General features: G+C 45.8%; 1 protein-coding gene across 1 annotated transcript in view; it reads left to right on the top strand.

Annotated features, from left to right (window-relative positions):
- Nucleotides 1-14,507, top strand: part of LOC120842253 (CDK5 and ABL1 enzyme substrate 2) — a 96,765-nt gene extending 82,258 nt beyond the window's left edge. The window contains exons 9-12 of the mRNA XM_040213285.2: nt 2,586-2,622; nt 2,756-2,818; nt 4,720-4,824; nt 9,180-14,507. Of these exons, the coding sequence (XP_040069219.1) occupies nt 2,586-2,622; nt 2,756-2,818; nt 4,720-4,824; nt 9,180-9,320 (346 nt within the window). The 3' untranslated portion in view covers nt 9,321-14,507. The remainder of the gene's footprint in view (nt 1-2,585; nt 2,623-2,755; nt 2,819-4,719; nt 4,825-9,179) is intronic.
- Nucleotide 14,508: the final 1 nt, after the last annotated feature.

Below are 14,508 nucleotides of genomic sequence, written 5' to 3'. Positions count from 1 at the left end.
GTGTCACCGGAACATCGCAATGCCGTCCGTGCGAAGCTTGCTTCTGTTTCCGCGACGCAAAGGAAGTTTGAGCTGCTTCAGCAAGCCCCCGCTATCGCGACAAGCTCATCGGCGAAGTTCACGATTGTGCAGCTTGACGCTATAAATGAGCTTCTTAGCTATACAGTCTGCCAAAGCTGTTCGGCGACGGGCGTAAGAATTCGGGAATCGACCGCTCTGGGACTTGCCGTCAAGCTTGAACTTGTGTGCCCCGTCTGCGAAGTCGTGACTCACACGTGGTCATCCCCGCGCAAGGTCGACTCCAACGCATTTGATGTGAATTTGAGAGTGATTTCGGCAATCAGAAGCATTGGCAAGGGTCAGACTGCCCTGAATGATTTCTGGGCAGTAATGAATGTATCACATAGAGGGCTCCACCACAAGACCTACCAAGATCACTTGAAAAACATTGTTAGTAAGGCGGCTGCAGCTACTGCTGAGAAGATCTACACTGAGTCAGCCACTGCTGTGAAAAGCACATACAGGGAAATGAACCCCAACTTCACCAAGGATGTTGCTGTCGTCTACGACGGCACATGGCTCAAGAGAGGCTACAGCTCCCATGTTGGTGTCGGGAGCGTGATCAAGTATGACACTGGCCTCATCCTAGATGCTGAGGTTCTCTCCGATCTGTGTCACGGCTGCCAGACTGGACCCAAGCCGGGAGAGGAGGGGTACTCTGAGTGGCATCAGAACCACGAGTGTCAGAAAAACACCGACGCAAACTCAGGAAGAATGGAGGTTGATGCGGCACTCGCCATTTTTGGGCGCTCTCTGGAGAAACATGACTTGCGCTACACAACACTAATATCCGACAGGGACAGCAGAACTTTCTGTGCTCTAGTTGAAGACAAGACCTACGGGTTTCTCCCCATAAAGAAAGAGGAGTGCCTCAACCATGTACAAAAACGTATGCGGACTGCTCTGCGGAAGCTCTTGCAGAACAGCAACAAGCCTCTTGGAGGAAAGGGCCGCCTCATAAAGGTGCTCATTGAGAGGCTGACTGGGTATTACGGATGGGCCATCAGAAGCCATAGTAACGATGTGGAAGCCATGAAGCGAGCCGTGATGGCCACATATTACCATGTGACTTCGACGGATGAAGATCCAAAGCACGACCTTTGTCCAGGAGGACCGGAGTCCTGGTGCCGGAACAAGGTCGCCGAGGCAAAGGGGCAGCCACAACCCAAACACAAGTACAGCCTCCCCAACTACGTTGCTGAAGCCATGTTGCCTGTGTATGAGCGTCTGTCGCAGACATCGCTTCTTGAACGCTGCTTGGGAGCCAAGACGCAAAATGCTGCAGAGAGTTTCCACTCCGTATTGTGGGCCTTGATGCCGAAGGAGCAGCACGCCTCACTGGTGTCGGTACAGACTGCGCTGCATGAGGCAGTCGTCAGGTTTAATGCTGGGTGCGCTAAAGCACACCTAGAGATGTCCAGTGCCATAAACCTGCAGCCTGCACACCTGGCTCTCCGGCGGGCTTCGGAGAAGGACTCCCTCCGCTTACACAAGGCCACCAAACGCCACAGTGCAAAAACCGAAGCACGCCAGAAGAGGTCGTTGCAACGCAGCACACAAGACTATGCTGCGGGTTCCTTCTGACACTATTGCCGTGCCTCAAACTTTCAGACTCTTTTTCTCAGGAACGCATTTTCTTGAGCCGTGACTGTTTCTGCCATTGATATTTTCTTAACCAGTGGCTCGATTTGTATGCAGTCTTTTTTATTTTGGTGCCAGAGAGTGCTAGAAGGGCATGACAATCTCAGTTTCTGCGATAAAGTGTAAAATTTTTTTTAAAGTTATAAAATGTCTTTGTACTTATTTGCGAATTTGGTAACATGAACATTCAAACTTTCACTAAAGCCGTTCCAGAAGGAAATTTATAAAAAGGGCTCTGTCTCCCCCTTTGGTATATATTCAAGCACTTGTCCAGTGAATTTCATTTTGCTACTGTGCTCCAAAAATATCTCGGGATTGGCAAAACAAAAAAACATAGAAACTCGTGTTTCTCGAAATCCAACAGGCATAATTGAGTGAAACATTGCAGTGGTTATTAGGGCCCCTGTACCAACCTAGTCTGCAAGTTTCGTGCCAATAACTTTAAAAACAAAAAAGTTTTTTTTCTTCCCCACATCCTCCCTTAAGAGGTTAAGCTATCATTGTCTTGCAACATATTTGTTACAAATCGGTAGTGGTGACGTGCTATGTTGTATAGCATTCCGTAATGTTCCATAATACCCTTTTCTTTCCCCCAGCCTAACATCTGAGCAACATTTTGCAGCATTTTCAAGTTTGCTAGGAACATGTGTGCTATATTTGTTCCTCACACATTTACGCATGTGTGTTTACTTTCAAAGGAATTGGTGACCATGCAGTGTTTAAGGGGAGCCTCTTTTAATTATTTTGTACACTTTATGCACTACTTTGGGAAGCTTGGAGGTACGATTAAAGAAAACAACATTACCATGGAATATTTTCCTTTTGCTTTACCAGACCTCCAAACACATTTAAACAGCTTTTATTTTTTTATTTTTTCCACACAGTTTGAAGAGAGAGATGTGCAAGATCGCTTGCGGGGAGGTATGTGCCTCTTGTTTTTCCCCTTTCCTGCTGCACTCCTTAAATGTGCAAGCGTGCATGTTCGAAGGACTGGAGTGTACAGCGGCCCGAAGGCCCTGAACCGTCTGTAATTCTCATTTGCGTTGCTCCACAGTGCGGAATCGACCTGCTGACAGTGTCCCAAGCCTACGTGTTTTTCGAGAAGTTGATACTGAAGGTAAACCTCGGCCAGGGTTGACTATACCTTTTGAGAAAATATACTGTCTACAAAGTAATACAGTCAAATCTCGTTAACTCATACTCGAGGGGGACCCAAAATTTGTTTGAATAAAGCAAAGTTTGAATTACCGGGAGTTTCCTCCCACAGGGACGCATAGGATGGCACCTGCGTGTTGGTTTGAATTATCCACAAGTCTGAATTAAGAGAGTTTGAATTAAGGAGATTTGACTGTATCTGGAAACACTAATTGTGCTGTTGGCCTGCCATATTTGTAATGTTACGGTGTGCCTCAGTACACAATCTATTTTTACACCAGCTATATTGTCTTCTTTTATCTGTACATTGCGCGACTGTTGACGCGAACACGGTGGGCACCGAATCTTACCGTTTAGGTTAATGCCTGGTACGAGTCCTTCCTACTGCACTAGCAGTTGTGACAACAGACGTTTGGTTAGGGTTATAAGAAGAGAAGGAAAATATTCGGTAATCACACGTTTGTACGCTAACAGTGTCGCACTGCACGCAAGTATTGCTGCATGCCACAATCGCAATCTTCGAGGCACCCACTCTAAAACAATCGTGCCGCTGAAAGCCGGCATTGACCTATTCGAATATTACTTTTTTTTTTTCTGCGATCCATAATCGAATGGAACAGCCTGCCGCAAGATGTGCTTGAATGTATATTTTCCTTGCGGGTTTCGAGGCCAAACTGAAAAAGTTGGCTTAACAAAGTATTATTTAAATAATTTCACAATGTTTGTTTGTTTGTTTTTGCTTCATTCGAAATGATCCGTGTTCGTATGCCGAGATTTTTTGTTCTTCATAATTCCTTGTAGATGTGTGTGTGCAAGGTGTGCATACTTGTCGAAAACTGATTGCCAACAGGCCAACAGTATCGATAAATAAATAAAATTATTAATAAAATAAAAATCAATAGGAGTATAATTCTTGGCAAATCTAGAAGAAATGTATATTTCAATTGACAGATTCCATAATCGCTTGGAATTTGTCAATCCAGGCATCCAGACGAATTCGTAAGCAGCCCCAGTTGTTGTAACTGGGGCTGCTTGTGCAGTTTACGAATTCGTCTGGACGCCTGGATCGACAAATTTCAAGCGAGTATAGAATCTGTCAAATTGAAATATACGTTCCTTCTAGATTTGCCAAGAATTGTACTCCTATTTCAAAAAACCTGAGACTGGCGAAACCCAAAAAATGGGACAAAATCATACGTTTGAAAGAAACAAAAGAGCGAAGAGGACAGGACAAGACGGCTTTCCTGCTCGCAGTGAAAACGTTTTAAATTTAGATTTTTTTGCTACCTGCAAACAGCATGCTCCCAATTTTTGAGGGATAAAACGTATGTATACATATGTTGCAAACAGCATGCTCCCAATTTTTGAGGGATAAAACGTATGTATATATATGTGGGTTGCACGTGATGTCATTGCACTACGCTGGTGGTCATTCCCATTTTTTCTCGTAGAGAAGAACAAATTCGGTGGCGCAAAATATGTGTTGCAAAAGGTGTGTCCTCAACAGCAAGGCCACCACAATAGCAGCTGATGTGGCGTCAGTGCAAGCCACGTATACAAGTTTGCTACCTGTGTGTGCGTTTTTTTTTTTTCCTTTCCTCTTTTCTACTTTTTGTTGATTTTGGTTTTCTTACTGTCCCCAACACCGTCTCAACCCTCTGTTAGCTCGAGCTTCTGCATTGTAACGTATAACAGCACAAATAAAATTAATAGAACTTTGTTCGCTGCGGTAATTATTGTAACCATCAAGTGTTATGGAGCTTCATGTTTTTTTATAAACTAGTACACATGCTACCGAGCTCAAGTACTACATTGATGAAATGTGTGATAAAATTTTAATTAACTGCGATGATTTTTTTTCAGCTGCTGATTAACAAGCAGAACCGTAAGCTTTGTGCTGGGGCTTGCCTGATGCTCTCTGCAAAACTCAATGACGTCAAGGGCAATGACATTATGACACTCATAGAGGTAAGTAAATACCTTTTTATTACACGTAGCATACTTAAGCGAGACCTGAATGCAGTTGAACTGATGCACTCCCATGTAAGGTTGTACCTACCATTTCATCCTTAGCCAAGGATGAATTAATACTGTATCTCAGTACAGTGGCCCTGTTTGAAATAGAATACTGATTCTCATACTGACAAATACTGCCCCTCCGTTAGGTGCCGATTTCAGTGCAAAACAGACATAAGCATTCAGTGCTGTGCATACGATAGTTAATTCAAAATTAGCCAGTGTTGCCAAAAGCTTGAAACTACCGTAAAATACCGCGGAAGCGCTCATTTCGTTCAAGTGCCAACTGTTCACATTCCTCAAACTTGGGAATTGTGCAAATTATACGTTAAGCGCCCATGTCTAGACTAACCCATTTTTCAGTGACAGTGGGGTGGGTACTGCCCCGGTATTTTTTGGTAGATATTTTTTGCATTATGTGCTGCCTTATTAAGCTGTGCATAAACAGCCAGCTGTGTAAATGTAAAATTTTTTTCCTTCAAGTGATGCATATCAAAGAATCAACGCTAGCTTCCTTTCGGTCTGAATTAACTCTTGCACACTATGGAAGCCTCTTACTGCATATTGTCACAAAGTACATCAAACGAGAATCCTTGTAATACAGTGTAGACCGCATATAACGTATGTCGCGGGAGTCGTGAAAATCTGCACTATAAGCGGTACCGCGTTTTAACCAAAACATCAATTTTTCAGGCCAAAATATATGCCATGAGACAACTTACCTTTGTAAAAGAATTTATTTTATGTTAGATGAAAAATAAAGCTTAGTTTGAGGAACGTCTTTATTTCACCAGACTAGTACACTTCTCTCTCAAGTGTGTCACACATTTTGAAAGAAATTAGTGATTTTTGCCTGGCGCAGCCTTTTAACGGCGTCGCGGGTTGCGAACGGACGTTGCGAGCGTTCAGGATTGCTAACCCTAATCACTTTTCTCTGGCGATAAAAGTGCGTGAAAATTCGCATCCTTTATACGGTACGCGCCAGTAATACCTTCAACTTGAGCACAGGCATGAAATGCTCCAAATAAGAAATCAGGGCGATGTTCGAAAACACAAGTCGAAGTAAACAAACACGACGACACGGGCGTTTCTGCCGTCTTGAGAGTGCCGCCACGACATCGCCGCACGAGTAGGTGGATCTTCCCTTCTAGTACGTGCTGGGTTATCATAGCGACACACAATGAAAATTCACCAGTCAAGGATAGCGCTTTTATGCAGAACGATGAGCTTCCACCACGCCGTCCACGTTGACAATTACAACCGACGCCATGTTTGCGGATAGAGGAAGCCAGCATGCGACCGGCATGCAACGCGCGCGAACAGTTCTCCTCGACCTGCAATTGGTCTGTTGTTGCAGTTGTTTCCAACGCAGCGGTGGGACGCACGCACGTGAACGACACGTGCGTGCGTCCCTCCGTCGCTATGGCAACTGAAGCCTCTCTCTTCGCTTCTCCCCGCTTCTTCGAGCAACCTCCTCGCCCCACGTCTTGCCCCGGGAGTGCCGCTTGCGACTAGCGTCGTTATCGAGTGTCGCACAGGGAAGCATGCTCGCTGCGTTGGTCAGTCGGCACGGTCGGCGGGCTGTTTCAGAAACTGCACTATAACCGGTATTTCCCTTCGCGCGCCTGCTTTTTAAGTGGTATGTAATTACATGGAGTTCTATGGGAGGCGAACCAGTGGTTTAAAAAAGCCGCGTTTTACTTGGTCCTGCACTATAAGCGGTTACGTTGTAAGTGGTCTATACACGTTTGCAAGTCCGGCTTCAGGGCGCTGCCATCTTGCCTGTCTGGGGTGCGCTTGGACCAGTCATAATCCGATTACGAAGCCTTGCTAAGGCGTCGTAATCGGCTTATGGCCGCTCCCGAGAGCGCACCCCACTGAGGAGGATGGCGGCGCCCTGAGACCGGACTTGCAAACGTGTATACTGTATCCGCAAAACAGAGGGCGACCTCTTCCACGGTCCTTTCTGTATTCTAAGAATGTGCAAATATTCTTGACTCCTAATAATTCACAAAGTGTGTTTGATTTACCTTTCTATTTGCAGCGCACTTTTACTGTACAAAGTAGCCGAGTTTTTCGAATATTCAAAAATTATGAATATTGCCTTTGGGATTCCCTTCGGGACCGCACCAGCTATCTCTAGTTGACTTAATTGCTTCCCCCACGCGCAAGCGTCAAGCTTCGCTACTTTACAATGATGCACTCAAAGAAATGGGCGATGCAGCGAAGAATTTTGGTTAGTTCAACAAACTTGGAGTTTGCTCACTATTGTAGGACAGCCTTCTTGACTAGGGTTATAGGTAGAGCCCTGCGCAGATAACAGTTTGAGTATCCGCGTCCGCAGACTTTGTATCCGCATCCGAACCGCATCCGCAAACTTTTTACATTATTGTATCCGTATACGCATCCGCATACTTTGTATCCGTATCCGAACCTCATCCGCAAAATGTGGAACCATGTCGATGTTCTTGCTAACCACCAGAGGTTACGATTACACTTAGACTAGCAAAATCAGGGGAAATCACGCCGACCGCGTTCTTTTTTGCCGCACGTGGGATCTGAAACTTTCACCTGTGGCCCCTTAACTCTCCCCTGAAGTCTAAATGCCTAAAGAAAAAGGTCATAAAAAAAAAAAAAAAAAAAAATGCGGAAAGAGACTGAGCGTATGCGGCCGCCTCGAGTCTCTTGGTGTTTCGTGTCAGCCAGCGGGCAGATGCGCCGCTAAGTCAGAGTCAAAGGCCTGATTGGATCGACTAATGTGTTGTTCGAGAAAGATTGCAACCTGCAGGCGCCCAAATATATATTTTAAAAGAAAGCTTTTTTTTTTTTTTTTTGCTTGGGGCGGCTACGGATGTTGCGCGCGGCAGCCGCTGGCATTGCTGGCGCCCTGGCGTCGTAACCGGACGAATATGAACTACCAGACTTTCTTGGCTAGAACTCTAAGCATACAAAAAAGGAACGGGCAATTTAAGGGCTGCCTATGTGCGTGCGCCGCTGATTCCGAAACTTTGCAAACTTTGGCGCCACACGGTCGCGCTCGTTGTCGAAGCACTTCTTTTGTTTTAGGGGCGAAGCTCCTGAGGGTCTAGCCTTGTCCGTCCGGCGTCCTTGCTCACATCGATTGCACTGCCTCCGGGATCGGCCCACTCTAAAAAAAAACACGTACGCCTGCACGGGGGTTTAAACTCAGGACCGCTTGCTTACGAGGCAGACGTCTTAACCACTATGCTACACTCCAACGTTGCATGTAGCCGCTCAACGTCTATACAGGAGAAGGCGCTGCGGTCAAATGCGTATATAATCGCGTTAAACTTTGCACGCATTGGCTCAACGTTTATAGACGAGAGGGCGCTGCGGTCAAATGCTCAACTGCGTATATAACCATGATCTATACCACACATTCTTTTTCTGACATGGACCGTTGACTTAAGCGGTGGAGATGCGTTCCACGGGTTCTAGCGGATCCAAGCTGATCCGCTAGAATCGCTGGCTCTGCATTTCACCGACCATAAAGCAGTAATAATGAAGTCGAAACGCAACTCAGCACTACCTATGAGCAATAAAAAAAAGATGAGCACCATCAGCACTACCTATGAACAATAAAATCAGTATCATCAGCACCACCATAGCTTCGCCCCAATCAACATCATTCACCACGTGGAGATGCGGCCTCATTTTTGGTATCATGACCACACCACTCTCTGCAAAGAGGGGGAGGTTTCTTCTACTTTCTTGTGACTTGTTCGTTTAAAGTTTTCTTTGCCCGAGAAAGTTTTCCGCTCTTTCCCTGTCAAAGAACTAGCTTTCTCGGGACGATTGATGCCCTGCATTCTTTGACTTTTTCTATAGATAGCATTTTTGACGAGATGAAATGCACTAACTGAAGTGATTTTCAGTAAGAATCAGATCTTTCTTAGGATTCCTATCGTTTCTTCGAAACACGTTTTGTGGAAATACGGTTTGTGGACAACTTTTCACTGACATACATTTCATGGACACACGGTTCGTCAACACTGTACGTTTTGTGGGCACAAGCCCACAAAACATGTTTTTATTAAACACAAGTATGTGAAATGTTTGTGATGAAAAAAAAAAAATGTTTCTCAGGTAGATTCGCACAAAACGAGAATCCAACTTGGATTTATCAAAGTATCTGGGCCCAGTTCACAGTAAATTTAAAATATTATAAAATATTTGATTCAATTAATGTCAGACATATGCTATTCACATGAGCACACTGACAAAATGTGTCAAACAGCACACAGTGGGTAGCATCACTTAAAAATATGACGGCATTTTCCTTGCAGAAGATTGAATGCGGCTTCCGCCTCAACCGGAAGGACCTGCTCGACTTCGAGTTCGGAGTGCTCGTTGCGCTCGAATTCTCCCTGCACCTTCCCACCTGGCAGATCTACCCCCACTACCAGCGACTCCTGTACGAGTCCTGAGACGCGCCCGAAGGCTGCGGCGGCTCCTTTCACACCCTGCTGCAGCTGCACTGGCGACTTCACCGGGTTGCGCCATTTCACGCCTCGCCCCTGTGACACGCTGCTGTGACACTTCTGTGATGCCTGTGGGCACCTCGGTGTTACGAAACGTTACCTGGGGATCAGGTTGGACCCTCGGCAAGAAGGTCGGTGAGATCGCCGATTGCCGTGATTGCCCGGCACCACGCTGCGATCTCGCTGACTTTGTCGCCGAGGATCCGACTTCGAGCCCGAGATAGCTCGCACGTTAGTCGTCTCTGCGAGGTGGCCAAGTGCAGTCAGTCGTGCGAGAGGCATTTGTCGGTGATAAAAGGCCGGCGAAAGAAGCGCGCTTTTGGGTCGCGGCGCAAGACGACGGCAGTCAGTAACTATGCGTCGTCGAACCGAGTGTCGTGTTTCTCATGCTGCTGCCCGCCTCGGGGAACGACGCGACTCTGTAGTTTAACGACGCATAGTCGTTTGTCGACTGTCGTCGTCACGCGTGCCCATATACGATTGACGTGCGGGCAACCCGGTGTAACGTTTCGCACAACCAGGGCGTCTGCATGCCTCACACTAGACGTGCTTTGCGCTTCCACTTCATAACCGTGGCACTTTGGAAAGGGAACAGTCTTTCGTGCCTCCGTCGAAGTTTCGACACAGATGCTTTGGTCCGACAACTGCGGCACCCTTGTGACCCTCGTGTGATGCGTCTCTGTGACACCTCATGCCAGATGCGCTTCCGTTTCATAACTGCTGCACTTAGGAAAGGAAAGCGCTTCCCACGCATCCCTCGAGGCTTTGACGCAGACGTTTTGGTTCGGCAACTACGACACCCTTGTGAGACACTCCTGTGACGCAGCTCCGCACGTCCTTCCTCCGGCTGCGCAGCTCGAGCGCTTCAACGAAAAAAGAGAGTGTGAACCGTGTCTGCGGCGAGGGCCTCGGGTCCTCGCAACTTTACGAACCTTTCTCAAAGTTGTGTATATGTTTTCGCTCGTTTATTTTTATGTATGGTGCCGTGATCGATGCCATTCTTTCTTTCCATCCGACCCTTCGTTTTCCGTGCGACACCGGAACACTGTGCTCGAAACGAACTGTGTCCAACGAGCACCCTTGCAACATACGCTAAAATCCTTTGCCTCTTAATGTAAAGCATTGTTTATTGGAGTGTACGGCATAATCTGCGGGCTTGGATCACTTCAAATCCCAGTGGCTGAAGCCTGTAGGCCCTACGGGGCTTCTGGCCTGATCCCTTTTTCATTCGCCGGAAAACCTTGGGATTGACAGCGATACGATTGGCTGTCTGTCTTTCTGTCGGTGGTTTTGGGCCGAGCAGCAACAGTGCCCAGTTCTTGGCCTGACTCTTTGCAGCGTGGGGTCTACAATCCCCACCCCATATAATGTGCTGCCCGTGTTCCACATAGAATGTGTGTTGGGCCACGCCCCATGCATGCTGACATCTGGGTGTCTCTCCCCCCCCCCCCCTTGTTTTTGTTGTGTATTTCATATTTGCCATGCGTCAAGGTCAAACTGCCAACAAATCCCCAAGCGTCTCAACAGGCTTGGGCATAATTCTTTTTGTAACAACAGGTTGTGTAGTGCAGCGTTTCTTTGTCGTGATCTGAGCCTGTTTTAGTGCCCTTTCGAGTCTTGGAAACTATGTTGCTATGTTTTGCCTCTATATGATGACGAATTTGTCTGTATAGTACTTTTAATTTTGACCTGGTAAGATGGACTGCATTGCACATGATCTGTACAAAGTCATACACACTCTTCATGGCTAAGTATGAACCACAATCCAGAAGTTGTGCTTTACTCGTAAGGTGTCTGTATGCTATCGATATAAATGAATCAGTACGTGCAAGGTATTAGCAAATGTAGAGGTAATGTAAAGCATGGGAGTGCAAGGATCTGTTGGTATTCCGGAAAGGTACTTAACATGCTTTCGATACTGGTAACAAATTGGTACCGGTATTATTATAGGGCTGTTGATATCATAAAGATAATGTTTGGGTACTAGTAAGCAATGGTAAGATCACTGGTTACAGGCAGTAATAAAGTTTTGGGTAACAGTGAGGTCTTGCTATACTATCATGCCAATTGTACCTAACTGGAAGCTAATTAGTATGTCAGTACCCCTTACACTTTGTTTGGTATGTTTTCATTGCCTGAGCAATAAAAACAAATACCAAACAGGGTAAAAAGAAATATATATAAAATTTGTTTTGTTCAAGATTTATTTTATTTTAATCAGAATTCGATTTAAATCATCCTAGCTGTAAAAATAGATTATATACTCTTAAACATAGCAAAAACGGTAAATAAAAATAATTTTGGGAATTCTGCGGGGAAGGTTTGATGTAAATCATCATAGTAAAGCCAGTGATTTTAATCACAATTTCAATCATCTTTATTTTTATTTTTCACCCTGGTGAAAAGTAAGGTATTAGTCCTCCATTTCCATCCCATTCAACAACTGACTTTTTCTCTTGTTTGTTTCCAGTTGTCTTTTATATTTCAGTTGAGACGATTTCACAAGTAAGTGGAATGACTCGATCGCTCATGTAAAGTTTTTAAGGACAACTTATTATGCTGAGCGAGGTCGCTCGGCTTCTTTTGGTGCTACTTTTATGAAGGGCGATGCAGCGGCGCGTTTCTAGAAAGTCTTGTGCTACTACTAGGGAAATATTGTGCTGCTCTCTCCCACTACCACCTGAAGCGTAGCGCAGTGACAGAAAAGGGCACGTATAGCCGACAGATTATTTATTGAGGAAAGCAGAGGTACAGACGTCTGTGATTTCTTTGGCTTTGAAGTGAAATGAAGCTCGCAACTGGAAAAGCGACATTCAAAGACCCGCAGTAAGGGAGATCACACTTCACTAACTTCTGTGCTATTACTCCAGCTCCTTAGTACTCGTTGAATGCCACGACCATATACCTCCAGGACCCGAAGCTCGTACAATGTAGAATGAACTCGGCATGCCACTTTGGCGTCGTCAACTTTGCCTCCGAAGACGCGCGACCATTAGTACTGCCTCGTGTTGTTGCCCTAGGAATTTCCGAGACACAGATGACCTCCTGAATTTCAATAGAACACTGAAAGGCTAGCGCAGCAGTTCTAAGCTTTTGGCCCTCACAGACCCCCCTCACAGACCCCCAGACCCACTTGGAGCCCGTTTGAAGACCCCCAATGCATTCTCTATCGGTTGTCTTAAAGGACGTTTTTTTTTTTCTGTACTTGGCTCAGATTGCCGTGAACGGTCTTGAGGACCCCCAGGGTCTGCGGACCGCAGCCCGAGAACCGCCGCGCTAGCGTGTCATATATGTGAAGCGTTGCCGTACTTTAATTCCAACTCAAGTCTCCCAGCTACGAATATGGCCCCCCCTTCGAGTTATTGCGTGCCTATGTAGTACTTCTTGCACGGCCATATATCGCAAATTTTCCATAGCGAACTGCGCAGGTCTCCACCACGGAACGTCGCTCCCAGTTTGACTTCTGAAATGTTAACCCTGTGGAAGTAACGCAAATGTAGTGCGTGACAAATGTTTCTATATTGTGAGATGCGACATTTGTGTAAAGTCGCGCAGCCGCATTTCTTCGAAGCAGGTCACGACGTTCCGTGGCAGTACTTAAAAAGGAGCACTACGGCGGAGGAAGGTTGTTTGGGCAGCGGCGTATTTATTCCCCACTGTAAATGCTACGGCACCAATTTACTCTCAGAACTAGAAATTCTCCGAGCTTACGAGGCTCCGTAGAACTCCGTGCCATCTCGCTTCGCACAGAGTCGCCATTACCGTTCGTGGTTTGTTTTATATCTTTAGTCTGTACCAGTGTCATTTTGTCGGAAAAAAACAGGCACATGACCGTTCGACTTTACCACCACATGTAGGATGCCCGCGGTGTGCAAGACGGCACAAACATTTCGTCGAGGGCAATCTGTTGCTTGCTCAAATTTGTAAAGCCTCTTGCGTGTGAAGTATCTGCTCTGATCTGGATCGTCAAATGACGCCACGTTTTATGCAGTTTGGTGTATACTCCACGTTTTCCTTAAAATCTATACTTTGTTTTATCAGATGTTCAAGCAGTCTAAGGCACGAACATGTACAATTACAAACCCACTAAAACGCAAGTCACTGGGCCTTCCCTTCCCTGTACGGTGCGCCCCAAACTTAATGCCGCCACGAAATGGTCCGGTCTCTTCACTTTTTGAGCTATTCCTGAACCTAGCGGTCAAACTAGTTGGTGATGATTTGCATCCCCGTTGAAATCCCAACCAGGGGAAGGTATTCCAGCAGCTGCAGCGACCAATACATTTTTGGGTAGCATGCAATCGATCAATATTTGCGTAACCGAGTGGCGGCGTTAAGTTTGAGGGGCACTGTACATGATTGGCTTAGCAATGATGGAACACATACAAAAACATGGGGAACACTACGACGTATTTTTGATGCCATTCGATCGGTGCCGTGCGCTTGCAAGTGTCAACTGCATCCATACCCAAAGTAAAACAAAGTTCGGTTGACTTCGGGACAGTGTCATGCGCTATATTCACATTAGCAGCTCCATTTCATAGCATAAAAGTTTTAGCGGCGCTAGGATTTGAATCTTTTTTAGCCATTTCGTTAGGTGGTTACTTCTCTCAGCATGCATTGTTTGTACAAATCCATTTTCGTTGCACGGACAACCAACGGGCCAAGTAGTTTTGGGGATCAACTTAATAAAAAGGTTGTAAGGCACCATGTACAGTTTCATAAACGAGTTAAAAAAAATGTTTTAGGCTTTTTTTTTTTTTGTTTGAAGATCAAGTTGAAATCTGCTAGTCCCACTAGTCTCGTCGGCCTGCGCCAGTTGCACGGAACTAATTTCGGCGACTTTTTCCCAGTGTCTACCGTAGAATAATGCACATGGAAGTTACGTCGCTCAGTGTCTGCGACCTTGGAAGTTCAAAGGGGTTGCGAAGGAGCATTTGCTTGTTTAGAGAAGAGGTGAAGCAGTGATAAAGTCAAAAGCACCTATTTTGTGAAAAAAAGATGTTCTATTGTTGGGGACTTAACCGCGGCATATATACAGCCCGCACCAAGCCTGTACGGTACTTTTTGTTTTTGTATTGCATCATTTAAATGCATGCCTTGTTACGAGCCTATATAAAGAATCTTGTAAACAAAC

The sequence above is a fragment of the Ixodes scapularis genome, unplaced genomic scaffold (assembly GCF_016920785.2).
Source record: "Ixodes scapularis isolate PalLabHiFi unplaced genomic scaffold, ASM1692078v2 PGA_scaffold8__174_contigs__length_109621045, whole genome shotgun sequence".
NCBI lineage: Eukaryota > Metazoa > Arthropoda > Arachnida > Ixodida > Ixodidae > Ixodes > Ixodes scapularis.
The sequence above is the reverse complement of the archived record's forward strand: the minus strand, read 5'-3'. Positions and strand labels throughout refer to the sequence as shown.